This window comes from Zosterops lateralis, assembly GCF_965231275.1.
Source record: "Zosterops lateralis genome assembly, chromosome: 8".
Lineage (NCBI taxonomy): Eukaryota > Metazoa > Chordata > Aves > Passeriformes > Zosteropidae > Zosterops > Zosterops lateralis.
The window spans coordinates 14,798,175-14,813,594 of record NC_139768.1 but is presented as its reverse complement, the minus strand read 5'-3'; the positions used below and the strand labels follow the sequence as shown (position 1 = coordinate 14,813,594).

Below are 15,420 nucleotides of genomic sequence, written 5' to 3'. Positions count from 1 at the left end.
CTGTCCCTCCACCAGCTCCTCTGTCAGTCTGGAAAGTGGAGCAGCCATCCTGCAAGCCTGTTATCTGTGACACACACACAGTTTTGCAGCAGTAACAGGCAGTGAAGCTGGATGAAGCATTAGTACTCTGCTATCTCCCTTCTACAACACCTTGCAAAGATTGCGTAAAGCAGCACCCAGGAAGGCAGGACAACATTCTAGACTCATCTGCTGCTGAGTTAGAGAGGAACACTTTGTTTACACCACTAAGAGCTGGAAGGCTCTGGAGAATACAAATGCCTTGAACTTAGCTGAAGAAAGCACACAGGCTCCATCTATAAAGACAAATGCTAATAACTTAGGAAGCATTTCAGATTAGCAATGCACATTTTTCCTGGTTTATATGTGTCATTGCAAAACTAAAAAAGTTGATTTTGAATCAATACACAGAAGAAAAGTCTCATCTACAGGCAGGTCATTTTGCAGGGAATTGGAGCTTGAATAATTACCTTTTTTTGTTAAAGAGATTTTTTAAAGAATTGAGTTACGTAAGATCTTTGAAAAAAAAATAAAAAGAAAAACACATGAACTTTCTGAGATTCTCCAAAGCTGTCTCTTCAGCACCTGTAGTTGTCTATACCAAGGAGAGGCAAGTGCACAAAACCAGACACATAGGGTTGTTGGATACACTATACGCTGACAGACAAGCACACAAAGGGAAAACCCCACATTTTAACTAACTTCTTTCAGCTCTGTCTAACAAAAGACACAATGCAAGTCTAGCATGTTGAACATGAGGCAAATAAACCTCTGCCTAGATATTATCAATGAGTACATATTCAGAAATTACTACCTGACTTTATGTTTTAAATTGCTATCCTATCAGCCATCCCTTAAAACACCAGGAAAGTGATCAAATAAATACCTCTTCTCATAGAATTTTCTTTTTCACAGTATCAATGCAAAAGCATTTTCTCTGAAATCAGGACTAGTATTAAGTATACATATATATAGCTGAAGGCTTGAAAAAGTATATAGTTAGAACAACTACTGAAAATTATTAGGATTTTAATCAAGAGCATCCCTTTAAAGGTTCCAAGTAAAGACATGTAAATCCCTAGAACAGAAGTTAATAAGCAAGCCAAGATCTTATAAACACGGGTAATGACAACATGGAGAGATACTCTCCAAGGAATTTGAGATTACAAAACTCACATCCCAAAAATACAGAAGAACATCCTGACGTAAACCACACTGGTCTTTACACTATAAACAGACACAAAATCATATTCAGCTCATGAATTTTGAGCCTCATTAGATTTTCTTAAAGAGCTGGAAACACATAACTAACCCATGGAGTTCAGGCCAAAAGAGAACCTTTCAGCTGCACTACAGTTAACTAAAAAGAGAACTCCAGAGCACCTGAGGCATGAAAATGTGCTACAATTCACAGACAACCAGATCACCACCACACTGACCCTAAGGGCCAAAGAACAGCAAATGAAAGCAGCTACTCAAGGACAAAGACTATGGCTGCATTACTACAGGCTTGGCTTGTAGCACTGCTACAAACAGCAGTGTTGAGCAGTTATCACATAAAACCCTACTGGGAGTAGCTTTCAGCCTTGCCAGAGGAGTTGCTTGAGCTGAAGTTCCCCTTACTACACATCTGCTTCAGTTGGATTGTATGGATTGCACTTTTCAAACATCAATACAACTTCCTTAAAAGTGCCCAGTTTCAAGACATCTTAGACTGTTCTCCAAAGCACTTGACCCCAACTCAGTACTCCCCAGAAAGCCACTGCAAAGAGCCAGGGACAAGTCTCATGCACTCACAGCATTCTACCTTCCTAAGGACATGAACTACAGTCCACAGGGATCCATGCCTCAGGGATGGGATTACACAGTTCTCCACCATTTGTCTGAATATTGGGTATTCCCAGTCCGCCCTCATGAGTAATCCTACTTATAGATAATTCCCAACAGTTTTCCCTCATAGCCATATCCTGAAATCAAACTCCATGTTCCTGTTCCATGCCACCACAGCACAGAATGCTGAACAGAATCTGCAATTCATGGATTCTGACATCATTGACAGGAATGAGAAATTGACAGGCATTGCTTTGACACTAAGTGTAGTTCCCGTCCTTGCCTATTCTCTAGGTCTATTCATAATTCAGAACAAGACCTATTATAAAACCAGGTAGGTTTTGAAGCCTGATCCCTCCTAGTAATTCTGTTGAAGGGCAGGTTCTTCCAGAACTCTTCCATTTGCTGCCTAATGAAATATATTAAGATATTTTTATTTATGAAGAAATAACCCCTGATCATTAAAGCATCATGCCTGATACAAAGAAAAGCCAACATTAAGTGTTGTTCTGACATTCAAAATATGGGTTTTTTCAAGTTGATGAATAACAGAAAAAAAAAATAAGAACATACCATAAACATAAAAAGGATGATGAATAAAGTGCCTCAAAGAGGAATCCATCAAAGAGACAGAGAGAGACTTCTCTTGGAATTACTAGCTGTGATGTTTCAGTTAATTCTTTGGTCACAGCTTCACCATCTCTTCTGGGGATCTGTGCTCTTTCAGTCAGCTAGTCAGGTTCTGAATCACAAATTCAGTCTGAAGCCCAGGATGACTGACAGCTCATTTTACTTTGGAGATTATGTATAACCACACACTCACACACACACACACACACAGAGGCAGACGTGGTTTGGCACAACAGTAACTCTTCCAAAAGGACCTTCCTCAGACTATTTCCACAAATAAATGCAAATTCCCTAGGTAGTTTCTTTCATGCTGGCACGGAACGAGCTGTAGGAATATCATACACATTTGATTATACACATACATCAGAGACAGACACAGGGAGAATAACAGGGCTGCTTTGCAAGTCTTCTCCTGCTCCGTGCTGAAGCCCTGATGATGAAGTGTGCACTGCTAAAAACTGTACTGTGTGCTGCCTTCGTAATTCAGAGGCCACTCTAAATTAATAAAGTAGAGAGAAATGATGTTTCTGTACCCAGAACACCTACCTCATACTTTCTGTAGTTGACCAGCAAGGCCAGAAGGACAACAGCATCATATCCATGTTCCCTGCGACTAAGAGGGCTGGACAGGATCTGGAATAAACAATCACACTGTTCTGTTCAGGCCTGCTTCAGGAAGCTTGCAGTGAGTCAGACAGAGCATAGCCATGAAATGTATGTGTAAGACCATATTCTGAGAAATGTATGTGAAAGAGGATATTCAGGGTGAAGGGAGTGTCAGTGCCTCAAGGAAGTTCTGCACACAGAAAAGCTTATTTATCACAGAATACACTACCTCACTACTGTACACTATCTCAGTGACTCACCAGCATTACCTTTGCAAATGTTCTGGGTTTCTCCAAGGCTCATTTCCACTGAAAAAAGTATAACTTATCCAAGAGCAGAAAAAAAAAAACTTGATAAACTCACATTACCTTCTGAAAAACAGTTTCTCCAATGCAGAATTCTGTGTTAAATTACCCCAGAAATCTGTTCAGATTCTAACTGTGCAGAAATGTCTCAAGTGAAAATACTTAAAAAGTCAGTAGTGACTAAAAACAGACTAAAGGGGGGAGAACATTACAAAATGATGACTGAGCTATGAATGGAAGCAACAACAGTGCCAGTGAAATACACCACATTGAAAAAGCTGAAAAGTAAACACATTACTTAAAGTTCTCACTATGGAAGAGCCCCCACAGTAGAAGGAAGAACCCTTACCTGTAAAATAGCTTCAAATATGCTGTTAATCATCACATACTCCAGGATGGTATTCTGGCTAATGTTGTCTGTCACCTGAGTACAAACACAAGTTTTAAAATCTCATTTGAAACCTCCACCAATGTTGTATCTGCCTCCGACACACAGTGGGAACAGGAGAGTTCTGCTCCCAGATGGACACATTCATCCAGAATCTCACACTTAGCAAGTCAAAATGTGACTAGCAATAGAGCTAGACATGAAGTAAAAGATACCTGTCCTGCCTCCCAGCCCTCTCTCTGCTAAGAAGCACCACCCACGGACTAAGAGCTCCCTGTTCCTCCACACATTGGTATTTTACACAGCTCCATGAATGACAACAGCCATCAGCTGTTGCAGGCTCTACACAGGAGGCAGAGAATGAAAAACAGGGCACATATGCTCCACTGAGAACCTTCTCATCATGAAGAGGGCAATGAAGAGCTCCACCACTCTCCATTATCTCTTATCATAGTCAAAATAGTTGACAGTTGACCATCTCCAAAAGCTGAGGAGTGGTCATTTATTACAACTTCCTCATTCTTCACATCCTCACCACTCTGGTCTACTCCACACTTTCTGTCTTTCCTCAACTCTTCTCCCTTTCTTTCCATTTATCTGAAACTTCTTAAGTATCTTTTTCCTTAAAAAAACCCCACACCTGTGAATCCAATTTACCTCCTGCCTCTCCCCTTTAGCCCCAGTTGGTCCCGATTTTACAGGATGAAAAGCATCTGTTAGTCTGTGTTGGCATCATGGTTAGAGCCATCATGCACATTCTGGACTGACCCCTGTTCTCATTCACAATTTCTTTCCCCTTTTTAAGCTTCATACTGCAGCATTCTGCTCAAGCTTTGAAACAGTTCCATCACTCAAATGTGGCTTATATAAGCCCTTAAGTTATTATACAGCTGTTATTTACTTACCGTCACCAAGCAGAGAAGTAGCTTCAGACACAAGCTTTTGAGGCTTTCAGAACCTTCTGCACAGAGGAGGGAGTCCAAGCTCTCCATCAGATTCTAAAGAACAACAGGCACATTATTTAAAAGTAGTATTTTAAATTACTTGAAATGCTTTTTATAAAAAGCTTTCTGGAAGATTCAAGTAGCAGAGCACCAATATTAAGCCATGTTATTCCAGAATCAATAATTGAGCCATTACTACTGCTACATAGGCCATGTTCATACTATTGCTTCTCAACACTGTTATGTGTTAACTACAGTTTAATGACTACTAGTATAACATCATGATCATTTTCCACGAGTTTTCTCTAGATGCAGCAGCACACCTCCAATTAACAATACATATATAAGTTATGATTAAAAATCTGGTAAGGTTTTTATTAAAAATTACTACTTAATGTTTTCCCCAAATGTACTACAGTTTGCATAGAGAAGAAAAAATGCTACTCTTGTAGAGAGATGAAAGATACAACAAGAACTCAGCTTTATCACTGGTTACTTTGTCATTTCCCAAACTTAACATCTTTACAGTGAGGAGCATCATGTAAGTTTAAAACAGCACATGTGGTAATGGAGTGTGAGAGCACAGCGTATGACTCTCAGATAAAGAACAAGATGTGAGGTTCAATATCAGGTGGTAATCACCTGTAACAGCCTTTTCTGGCTTTAAGGTTTCTCAATAACAGTGACTACACAACATGGAACTAAAGGAAAAGAACGTGCTCTGTTATATTATTAACCAACTCAGGGACCCCAAATGTCTGTGCTACTGGCAGGTACAGAACTTCAGGACAGCTATTTTTAGTAAGTGGCTCAAATATTTCCCCCAAAAGCCGCTGCCTGGTAGACACACCCATCTACAACTCACTGCCCTTGCAACACAGCTGCTGTGCAAACTGCTGCTTTGCACTGCCAGGGCCTCACCTTCATACATAGCTCTGCCTTGTCAAAGCCCACAAGCATGTTGATGATGTCAAACCCAGAAGTAGATTTGTTCTTCTGATGGACACCTCGAATTAACGCACACAAAGTCTGCAAAGGGAAAAAACAGAAGGTGACACGTAGGGCAACACCTCCAATTCAATAGCAAAACCCACTGCATTATCTTCTCCTAGCACTGGCAGATACTGAAATTAATACTGCCAGCCTGGAAGCCATACATTTTGTCTGACCTCTCCTCCAGCTCTGTCATTTCTAAAAGGGATCTTGGATGCTGAAAATTCATAAAAAAGTGGAGAATATAACTGTCTGTATATTTCTTTTTTGAGCACAAATTTCTGTTTGGTTACCACATTGCTACATCAACTTGGACCAATAAACTGTGTGTCTTTGTCAACAACAAGAACCAACCTTCCCCTCAAAAAAAAAAAAAAGTCTCCAATTCTATTAGGCAGCCTAATTACTGCTTCATTCCAAGTTCTTGAAGATACACAGGTATCAGCACGTCAGCACGCTATGCTTCTAGAAGACTCTCTGGAAAATTTATGGGCAGCAAATTACTCATTTGTCCTAAGAGAGGGAAATATCTGCAGTGATGTTTGTCATCAGGCACCTCACAGGCCTGTGAAGAGGGGAATGAGCAGGAATAAAACAACTGCAGTTTTAGATTCCAGATTAAATTCAGCAGTGAGAGGTAATTAGTTTCAGATATAAAGCTGGAGACAAAACAGACCTGATGGAATTAGCAGACCTCCAGAACCATACAAAAACGAAAACGTAAATGCAGACATCCTTTTTTTGGTTACTGCCAGAAACATACTGGACTAAACGAACCCTTGGTCACCACGCTGATTCTCAAAAAGAGGACTGCTTAAGTATGTTTTGGCTTCAGGATCACTTTCCACATTAACTTAGTCTGATTAAGGGAACACTCTCCCAATCCAAGCTCAGGATGTATTATCTGGTTCCTATGTACATGCACACAGCAGGATTCTTGTGACTTGCCCTAAGTTCTTCCAAGAGTCTTGATACAAGTTTAGAAATTTGGGGCTGCTCTAAGCTGTCTATGTAGCTGTAACTACAATTTTAAAAGCACCCATTCAAACTAATTCTAAAAATAACAATAAAACAATGCAAGATTGTACATCAGAAATGTAAATATCCTGGTTTAAATCAACTTTCCCCAGCTCACTGCTGGTCCAATGTCTCCTACAGATGACTTCTTCAAACCTAAATTTCATATCCTATACTCCTAAAGCTGAGATGCATTCTGCATACTCCTAAAGCAAATGTATTCACCAAACTGTGAGAATCAGCTTGTGAACTAGTAACATCAAATATCAAGACTGAGGAGAGGAGTCTCCCACACAAGATATGGAACAGCAGAGCCTTGGTAAGGAACAACCTGCACAAAAATGGCTATGAATTCTGAGTGATAATTCTTCACAGCTTCCAATTAGGAAGTATCCAGCTGAGGCAATTTCCTGTGTAAATTTCACACTAACTTCTGAAGAGCTTTATTTCTTTTTTGACCCATATGGAAATTGAAAAAGGCAGCTGAAATGAGGGAGAAGAGGTGGAAGTAAAACACAAAGCTACACAGCCTAAGTACTTTTGAGACCCCAAACTGACAGCCTGCCATGTGAACAACTCCCTTTGTCTCCTCATTGCCATCCTCTTCATCCTCCATCATCAGATCCTCTTGAATTCTGAAACCATCTATTGCTCTGCCAAGAGTAAAGAGACTATGACTGTTTGAAACCTCCACAGACAACAAGCAGCAACTGCTCTGTAGACATCACTTCTTCTCAGTAGCAAAGAAATGAGACAAGGTGTTTGATATCAGCAACAAATATATGGCCTCAACAGAAGCAGAAAGACAGCATTCCCTGTCTCCCAGTGTGGTACCTGTAATGCATTCACCACTCTGATTGGGTGCTCCTCACCCAGGGCCTGGATGCAGTGCTGAAACAAGCAGTTGATGTTATCTTTTATCTTCATTAATTCTTCCCCATCCAGAGCCTCCAGCTTGCCTTCTAGATACTCCAGGTTGACCTGTCAGGTTAAGAAGCAGTTCATGCACGTTATACCATCACTGACGCCTTAGAAACAGAAGTCCTTGCACTGACAGTCTGCCACTTCGTAGGCAGAACAGCAATAGGATGTTCACATTCCGTTACCTTCATGAGAAATAGCTCCTCCCAAAACCTAGGGTTGCATTTACTGGGGTCCTCTGTCTGAAAGGAAAAGGAACAGGCATGAGGGCAAAGAAATCATTCAGGCAGAATTTAAAGAAAGTCTTTATCATGGGTAGCTAAGAGTCAGCTGCTCAGCTGGTTGATCAAGAGGTCCCAAAGTGCATAATTCCAGCTACAGAGATTCCCAAAACAAAAGGAGCAAGAGAACCAGCTCTCAATTGGGATGCCTCTGTTTATTTTCTGAATTGTTATTTGAGAAATACTGGGAAAGCCATGACTTCCCATAGATGGTATGGTTCTGGTAAGCAACAGGACAAGGAGACATTTTGGAAGAGAGCAGAATACAGAGTTCTGCATGACAGTAGGAGAGCCTGGAGCATGTGCCTACACTGTGCAGGCCTTACCTTGAAGAAAGAAATCCACTGAAAAAAACCCTCAGCATTAACTAAACCAAGAAAATTTAACACAACACTTTAGAGAAAAGAGATGCTCAACTCCTTACCGTAAAAATTTCATCATACATCAACACAACTTTCTCCTTCAATGGCTTCTTGGAGGCTGAAGATTTCCGGAGCAGCCCACCCTTCTTCTCTGTTTGGGCCATGCTGTACACCCTGAAGGTAAGAACAGACAAAAGAGCTCAGAAAACTAGAACTTTTCTTCAAAGCATTTCTGGCCTGCCTCAACCATGAAAGACTTTTTCTCTGCATTGAAACACTAACAGTCCTTCACAAGCTGTAAGTAGGGGCATTTATAACTACACTAGATAAGAAATCAGATCAAAGGACCCATCTAGTTCTATATCCCATTTCAAAGACATGTAAAAGTCCACACACAGGCAGAAACAGAATAAGCTCCTTAGGGATAAATTTTCTTAATTCTTCTCTATTAGAAACTGATTCATTATCCAGACCAATGCAGTTTACATCTAGGAAAGTATGTATTTTTTAATCTCACTGGAGTAATTGTGATACTTCATATAAAATAGGTACCCAGACTTTTTTGATGCTGGTCAAGCCTCAAAGGCATCTGGTGACAAGAAGCTCCTGAAACTATTTGGAAGTCTTCTCTTATCTGTTTAATTTGCTGCCTACCAAAGCACTTCAAATTCTGCATTTGTACTCTGAGGTGGCATCCAACACTAGGAAAGCACCCATAAAGCACTCCTGTCACCCTTCTTCACACTTACCTCTGCACCTAAGCATCCTTATCTGCGCCAGCTGCTCTGCAAATCAAGCCAGAGAAGAACCCCAGCCTCAAAAGCATCCCATGTGGTTCAGTTTTGGGAGGAGGATGGAAGACAGAGGGGGCAAGCTTTACAGAGATTTCTTTTTTAAACCAGTTTAATTTCATGATCCATTTGACAGCAAAGGGCTTTCTAAAAACCCAAAGAAGCTTTACTATCATTAATTGGAGTTTTACTGATTATACTATTAAAAAAAGTAGTATCCTTGTTACAAAATGAGCCATTACACAAATGTGTAATGTGGTCCTGAGCCTTCTGTGAGAGACAATCCACTCCAGGGACTGAGTCAGAACACACAACTTGCCACATATTCTCAACCTCATGTGTGATGCTACCAAGTGCAGCACTACTCTGACCTTGCAAATACACGTTTATCTAAAATCACAGATTTTCCTGGCAAGCATCACAGCTTTAGCACTGTTCTAACCTCCTCCATCACTGCAGCATGTCAGAGCTACTTAGCAGAAAGGGAATGCCATCCCTTCTCATACCTCTGAGCTCCTAGGCTTTCTCCCATACCTCCAAAGGTAATTACACACATGGTAACAGCATACCACACACAGAGGCTTGACTTGAGTCATGCTCCAGAAAAACATGGGCAGGGTCTTGTGGTAGTTGCATTCAACCATGATAAATTATGCATAGAGAGGTAAATTCACCGTTCAGATCTAGGATCCCAGAGTTTTCTGAGCTGGCAGCCATGGAGACAGCTTTGGATGCAGCCTCAATGCCAGACTACCTGAACCTCCTCCCACAATCACAGCAGGCTTAGATCTCTCTTTCCCTCAAAGACCAAGTTCCATCAACTACTGAATACCAGTTCCAGATCTCCTTTACATTCTTCCCGCTGCAGACAATTTTTAGCTTACAACTATGTTTTCAACTACGACCCTCTGGCTTTCAGTGCCAGCTATTCAAACATCCATCCCTTTAGCCATAAATCTTGTTTCTAAGTGGCAGAAAAACATTTTTGGGCCTGGAAAAACAGTGCTGCTGTAAAAGACCCTGCCATAGATGCAAAGGGAAGGAGCTTTGCCAGGATGGGAAAGGGTAGGACAGAGAGCAGCAGAACTCACACCTGAAAAGCTAACATTTACATAGGCAGAGAGGTGTTGTATTCCCACTAGAATGGGAACCAGCTGGCTGGTTACGGGCTGGGGTGAGAATGGAAAGAGCCCTGAGACACACTGACAGAAGAAAGCTTAGCAACTACTGCACCATAACCTTCTGCAAAGGTCAAAATTATTCCCATAGCCTTGTAGGTCTACGTACCCAACTAAGACAGAAAAGGGTTTCCAACTAACAAACAAAAAAGAAAACATTATTAAATCATCTTGATAGACTTCACTTTTACAGACTCTACATTAGTTTTAAACTGTCGAGGGAAACAAGACATTATTCTAATTAGAAACATAACGGGAAACACTGAGAAATCTATTAAAAACCAAATCAAGAGTGATGCCACTTCTAGCCTAGGAATACAAATTTTGATTAAGATTGCAAACAACAATTTTCCTACTAGAATTGTAGGTTTCTGAAACTAAAACAGCTGCCAGCCCCAGCATACAAACACATCCATCAGTGTGCTTCTAATTGAATTACAGCTAACGAATCCCAATGTCAAAACTAATAAACTGACTCTCAGTGCTTCTAGGTCAGCGTTCTCACATCGAATGTGTACGTGAATGGGAGAGGATCAATAAGCTCTGCTTAGTCCCTGGATTTTCAGAGCTGCATTTTAACCCTTTTCCTACATTTCCAGAAAGTCAGGAAAATCAAAATAGCTCAAAACACAAAGGGTGAGCACCAGAAGGATCACATGATTATGTGAAAATTCCAGTCTCTGTCAAATTGAGTCTTAGGATATCAACCAAAGCTGCACAGAGCACATACAAAGACAACTGCTAGAGGCAAAGATTAAATAATGTTCTTGTTTATAATTTGCTATTCTACAAATGAGCATATGGAGGAGCAAGGAGAGAAACATAAATCTTGCCTTCCATGCCAACACTTTATTAGGCTGTGTTTGTTTCATGACCTATGATGATCAGGTCATACAAATGGTTTTTTCTTTTCACTTTATGCAATTACATTTTCTACATGTCATAAAGACATCTAAACAGAAAACTGCATTTTGCTAATGGAGATCTTCCAGGCAGCTGCAGAAAACAACAGTTAAATGCACAAAACTTATATAAATAAGTTGTAGAGGTGTCAAATTATCATGATGCCGTGACAGCATATGAAAACGACACTGATGATAATTAACAATTTTCCTTTAAACATCACATTTAAAAAGCATCAGTGGATTTTTCACATTTCAGGTTCAAATGGATAATTTATTCTGTCAATAGGTCATTCCCATTAACACATGCTGCTAAGTGAATCCTGCTGTATTCACTGACTGCACAGGAGAACTGCGCCTCAGGGCCAAGAGAAGCACACGCATGGGGATTTTTAGAACAACAAATCCTTTGCTGTGCAGCAGAAGATCCAAGATGCTTCATCTTGAACTAAAAGAAAACTTAACAGAGCACGAGTCTTGGCAGCTCAAAGGCAGGAAGATAAAAGCCATGGCAGACACAAGTTCAGGCAGACTTGTTTTATCTCTCATCAACCCCAGGATCAGCTGATCCAGTCAGGAAGAGATGAGCAAATCCACCCATTCACCTCCTTTCTGTTTCATTCCGGAACTCATAACAGAGATTCCAAGCAAACATATGACATTCCAACGAACACAGCTCTGTTAGCTTTTTGTTAGAGTAGCCACAGGGAAAATGAACCTGGTATTTGGGTCTGAGATTTACTCAGAGTTGTGCACATTGAAAACTGCTACACAATGCTCCATACTGTCACTCAGCTCCTGTACAGACTTATTAGAATTCCTCAGACTGTCTTTTAATAGCAAAAATACTGTCAAGGGGATAACACTAATGCACATCGAAAACATAATGACATTAGGATCCAAAACCTGTAACTTGTGTAATCTTGCATGCAGCCCATCAAGCACAGCACTTTGCATTCAATTGCTTTGGTTAACAAACCTGAAAGTTTTCAAGATTATAAATGCACATACACAACCCCCATGTGCAACCAAACACGGATAAATCCAATTTTTTCAGTGTGGACCCCTCACAAAATATATTGTAACATTCCTTGGCTAAACAAAAAGAATACAGATGACACAAAATTGTATTTTCACATACGACTTACTTGGCAAACCATTTATTCACTATCTGGAAAAGGCTGTGCAAATGATGTGATCTGTATTAGTTTGTTAATGCCAAAGCCCTGAACCTCAATCAATTTTATAAAGACTCTGAGTAAGAACTGAGATACTCTTGTTTTTAGAATTCAACGTCACTTCACTTGCCAGAGCTACTAAGATTGGACTCACCTGTTCAAACTTTTCAAAGCCAGCAGTTGTCTCTTCCCTCCCAGAGTGTATGCACCCGAGACTCAGTGTGATCATGTTTTGCCTTTCAAGGTTTTCTGCAGGCACATCACTCAAGATTAAAGGAAAGTTATTCAAAAACTGCCTCCATCATGCAAGAGGCAGGGATAAACCCCTGTCTAAAAGTTAACACACGGCTCCTAAAGCAATGTGTTATAAGCTAAGTACTCATTAAACTCTTCAGTGAAGCACTAGAAAAAACTTGCACTTAATTCACGTGATGAATCTGCAGAGTAAATACTGGACCTGAACAACAGGCAGTTACAACACAGATCCCAGTGCTGGAAACAACCGACAACCTGCACCCAGCACAAGAATTTATGAATCCCAGTACACAGGGAGTGCCTGGACCCAGTGCCAGCTCCTCTGTTAAAACCCCAAGGACCATCCACCAGCAGCCCAGCAAACCACTATTGAAAACAAAAAGAGCAAGAACACACAGGGCTATATTTTTTCAAGGCTTTAGCAACCATCATGGCCAAATTTCACAGATTATTCTCCACAAACTCTTGCATTGGCAGCTACAGATTGTGCAAGTACATCCACACTGCTTTTATATTCCGTCCACTGCTTACAACTTCATTTGTATATTGTCCATTGGAATAAAAACTGCTCAAACCATGCTTTCTTTTACAGCTGCAAGATGCTCAACCCACCAACAAGGGAAACAGTAACACAGCATGCAGGCTTTGGATCCATGCTGCAGAATTCCCAGGTGCCTTCATGCAGTATGCAATAAGAAACATATTCTGAGGGTGTGCTGATGACAAAAAAACCCAGAGATCCTACTTCCTCTTCTGCAGTACAAAGCAATAACCCCCAGCACAGTCACAGTATATATATTTTTTTACTAGAAATTCCTTCCAAACTACTCAGAGCAGTGTATGTGCTTCTACATAGTACAATCTGAAGTTACACCACTTCTTACCTATTTTACCCCCTTGAAAAATGGGAAAAGCAGCTTCCTAATGCAAATACAGCCACGTGCTACCTCCCATTGCACCTGCTTTAGCAATGTTTTGGAAGTGTAACGTTTGAGCTACGATTTTAACACTTCATCCATAATTGCATCTAATTTCTATCTGTCCAGTTAAAATAACACCCAATCCATCAGCTTCACACCACCAACTAGCTACACTTCTTCCTGTCAAATCCATCCAGACAAGCTCTGCATGCTCCCACCAGCACCTGTTCACACCATTTTCATACAAGGTAATTTTTCCATTTTGCCACACTTTCTCTTTGTATTCCTGGCTACCATGACCAGCTCTCTCATGTCTTAAAAATTACTTTGGGTTTTCACTTTTCGAGCCCTTTAGAACCCATCCCACATAGTTTATAATGAAGTATTCTGCACTGCCTTTACACTCCCACCTAAAAGCTTCATGTCACTTGCAGACTTACTCAAATGCCTTCCTTCTGAAGAAAAACACTCTCCCTGTAACCTTCCCCTGCCCTTTTCCCATGGCTTCAGCTGATGGTGTGGATCCAAGGCCCATGCTGAACACAGTGCAGCTGCAAGACCTCAGCTCTCACTTCTGAGGTAGCTGCTATATTCTAAGCAGCTACACAGTAAAGTCATGCCAAGATAAGAAAAGTGGAGTTGCAGAGTGGGTAACATTTTTGAGGTACAGACCATCAGCAGCACAAAGTACACAGGAGTTAAAATGCAAACATGAAAAGGTGTAAGTTAAAAAAAATAATAAAAATAAATAAAGATTTTAAAAAATAGGGAGCCAGAATATAGCAACTCAGCAACTCTGAGCAGCAGAGGCTGACCCTTGCCCTCCTAAGGGATGTCTGCATGGCTGCCTGGTGTGTTAGCAGGGGGATGGAACAGATGAATGCTTAGCCCAGCAGCTCATTAAAGCCTCACTTTTCCTTTTGTGCTTGCTAGCCAGTAACTGTTTACATTTTTACACTGTATGTACCCTGCCCACAGTATCTCTTTACACACAGCAAAAGTGCCATAAATGACACAGTGGATCAACCTGTTATTACTGGAAAGACAAACTGCTGTCCTTTCCTCCCCTCAAAATTCCTCTTCTGCATTTCTGTCACACTTCTTACTAGAGCTCAAACAGCAGGTGAACTGCAATCACCACGCAAAGCAATGATTCAAATTATCCCATTGCTTTGCATATTCCACCCACCTGCTCACCCTAATTGGCTCCCATCATACATTCAGATTTCGGTCTCTGCTGAGGAACAAACTTTGTTACAGCCACATACGCAACAGGGTTTGACCCAGGCCGCAGCTTGCTCATGCAGCCAGTGCCCCTGCCTTCAGCATAATAAACACTGCCAGCTCCCACTGCTTTACCACTGTTTGCTGTTCCCCTTTGCTGTGCCCACACAAGTGTTCGGAGCAGGGTGAGGCGAACCAGATAACTGGAATGCTCAGCGAAGGCTCGTTCTTTCCTGGGAGTTATCTGGAGCCCACACCACCCGGCAGCGGGGGACGGCGCGGCCCAGGAGCGGCCGCAAGGCTGGGCTGCGGCAGGCCCTGAGGCCTCCCGGGGGCCGGCCCCGGGGCACGCACCGGGCCCCGCGGAGTTACCGGGAGAGACGAGCAGCCCCTCCCGCTGTCCGGGCTCCGCGCGGCCGCGCCCACAGCCGGCCGGGGCGGGCAACCAGCGGCCCTGGCACGGGGTGCCGGTACCCGGCGAGGCCCCTCGCGGCGGGGAGCGCGCCCGGCCCGCGGGGCCGCCCGTGCGGCGGGGACTCGGTGCCGGAGGGGCCGCGGGGGCGCGCCCGGCCCCGGGGCGGGGTCCCGAGTCCCCCCGCCGCTCCCGCACTCACCTGCGGGCAGCCGCTCCCCGCACACCGCGCAGGCGCCGCGCCTGCGCCGCCGGCTCCCCACAG

General features: G+C 42.2%; 1 protein-coding gene across 3 annotated transcripts in view; it reads right to left on the bottom strand.

The window, feature by feature from the left end:
* ARMH3 (armadillo like helical domain containing 3) overlaps positions 1 to 15,399 on the bottom strand; it is a 122,696-nt gene extending 107,297 nt beyond the window's left edge. The window contains exons 1-8 of one of the 3 annotated variants that reach the window (XM_083866731.1): positions 15,358 to 15,399; positions 8,358 to 8,469; positions 7,838 to 7,894; positions 7,566 to 7,712; positions 5,643 to 5,750; positions 4,683 to 4,775; positions 3,739 to 3,813; positions 3,025 to 3,111 (exon numbers count right to left, since the gene is read on the bottom strand). In XM_083866731.1, coding sequence (XP_083722857.1) covers positions 3,025 to 3,111; positions 3,739 to 3,813; positions 4,683 to 4,775; positions 5,643 to 5,750; positions 7,566 to 7,712; positions 7,838 to 7,894; positions 8,358 to 8,459 — 669 coding nt within the window. In that variant the 5' untranslated portion in view covers positions 8,460 to 8,469; positions 15,358 to 15,399. Of the gene's footprint in view, positions 1 to 3,024; positions 3,112 to 3,738; positions 3,814 to 4,682; positions 4,776 to 5,642; positions 5,751 to 7,565; positions 7,713 to 7,837; positions 7,895 to 8,357; positions 8,470 to 12,498; positions 12,594 to 14,878; positions 14,990 to 15,357 lie in introns of those variants that run through there. The other 2 variants (XM_083866733.1, XM_083866732.1) reach the window with 2 other exon arrangements.
* Positions 15,400 to 15,420: the final 21 nt, after the last annotated feature.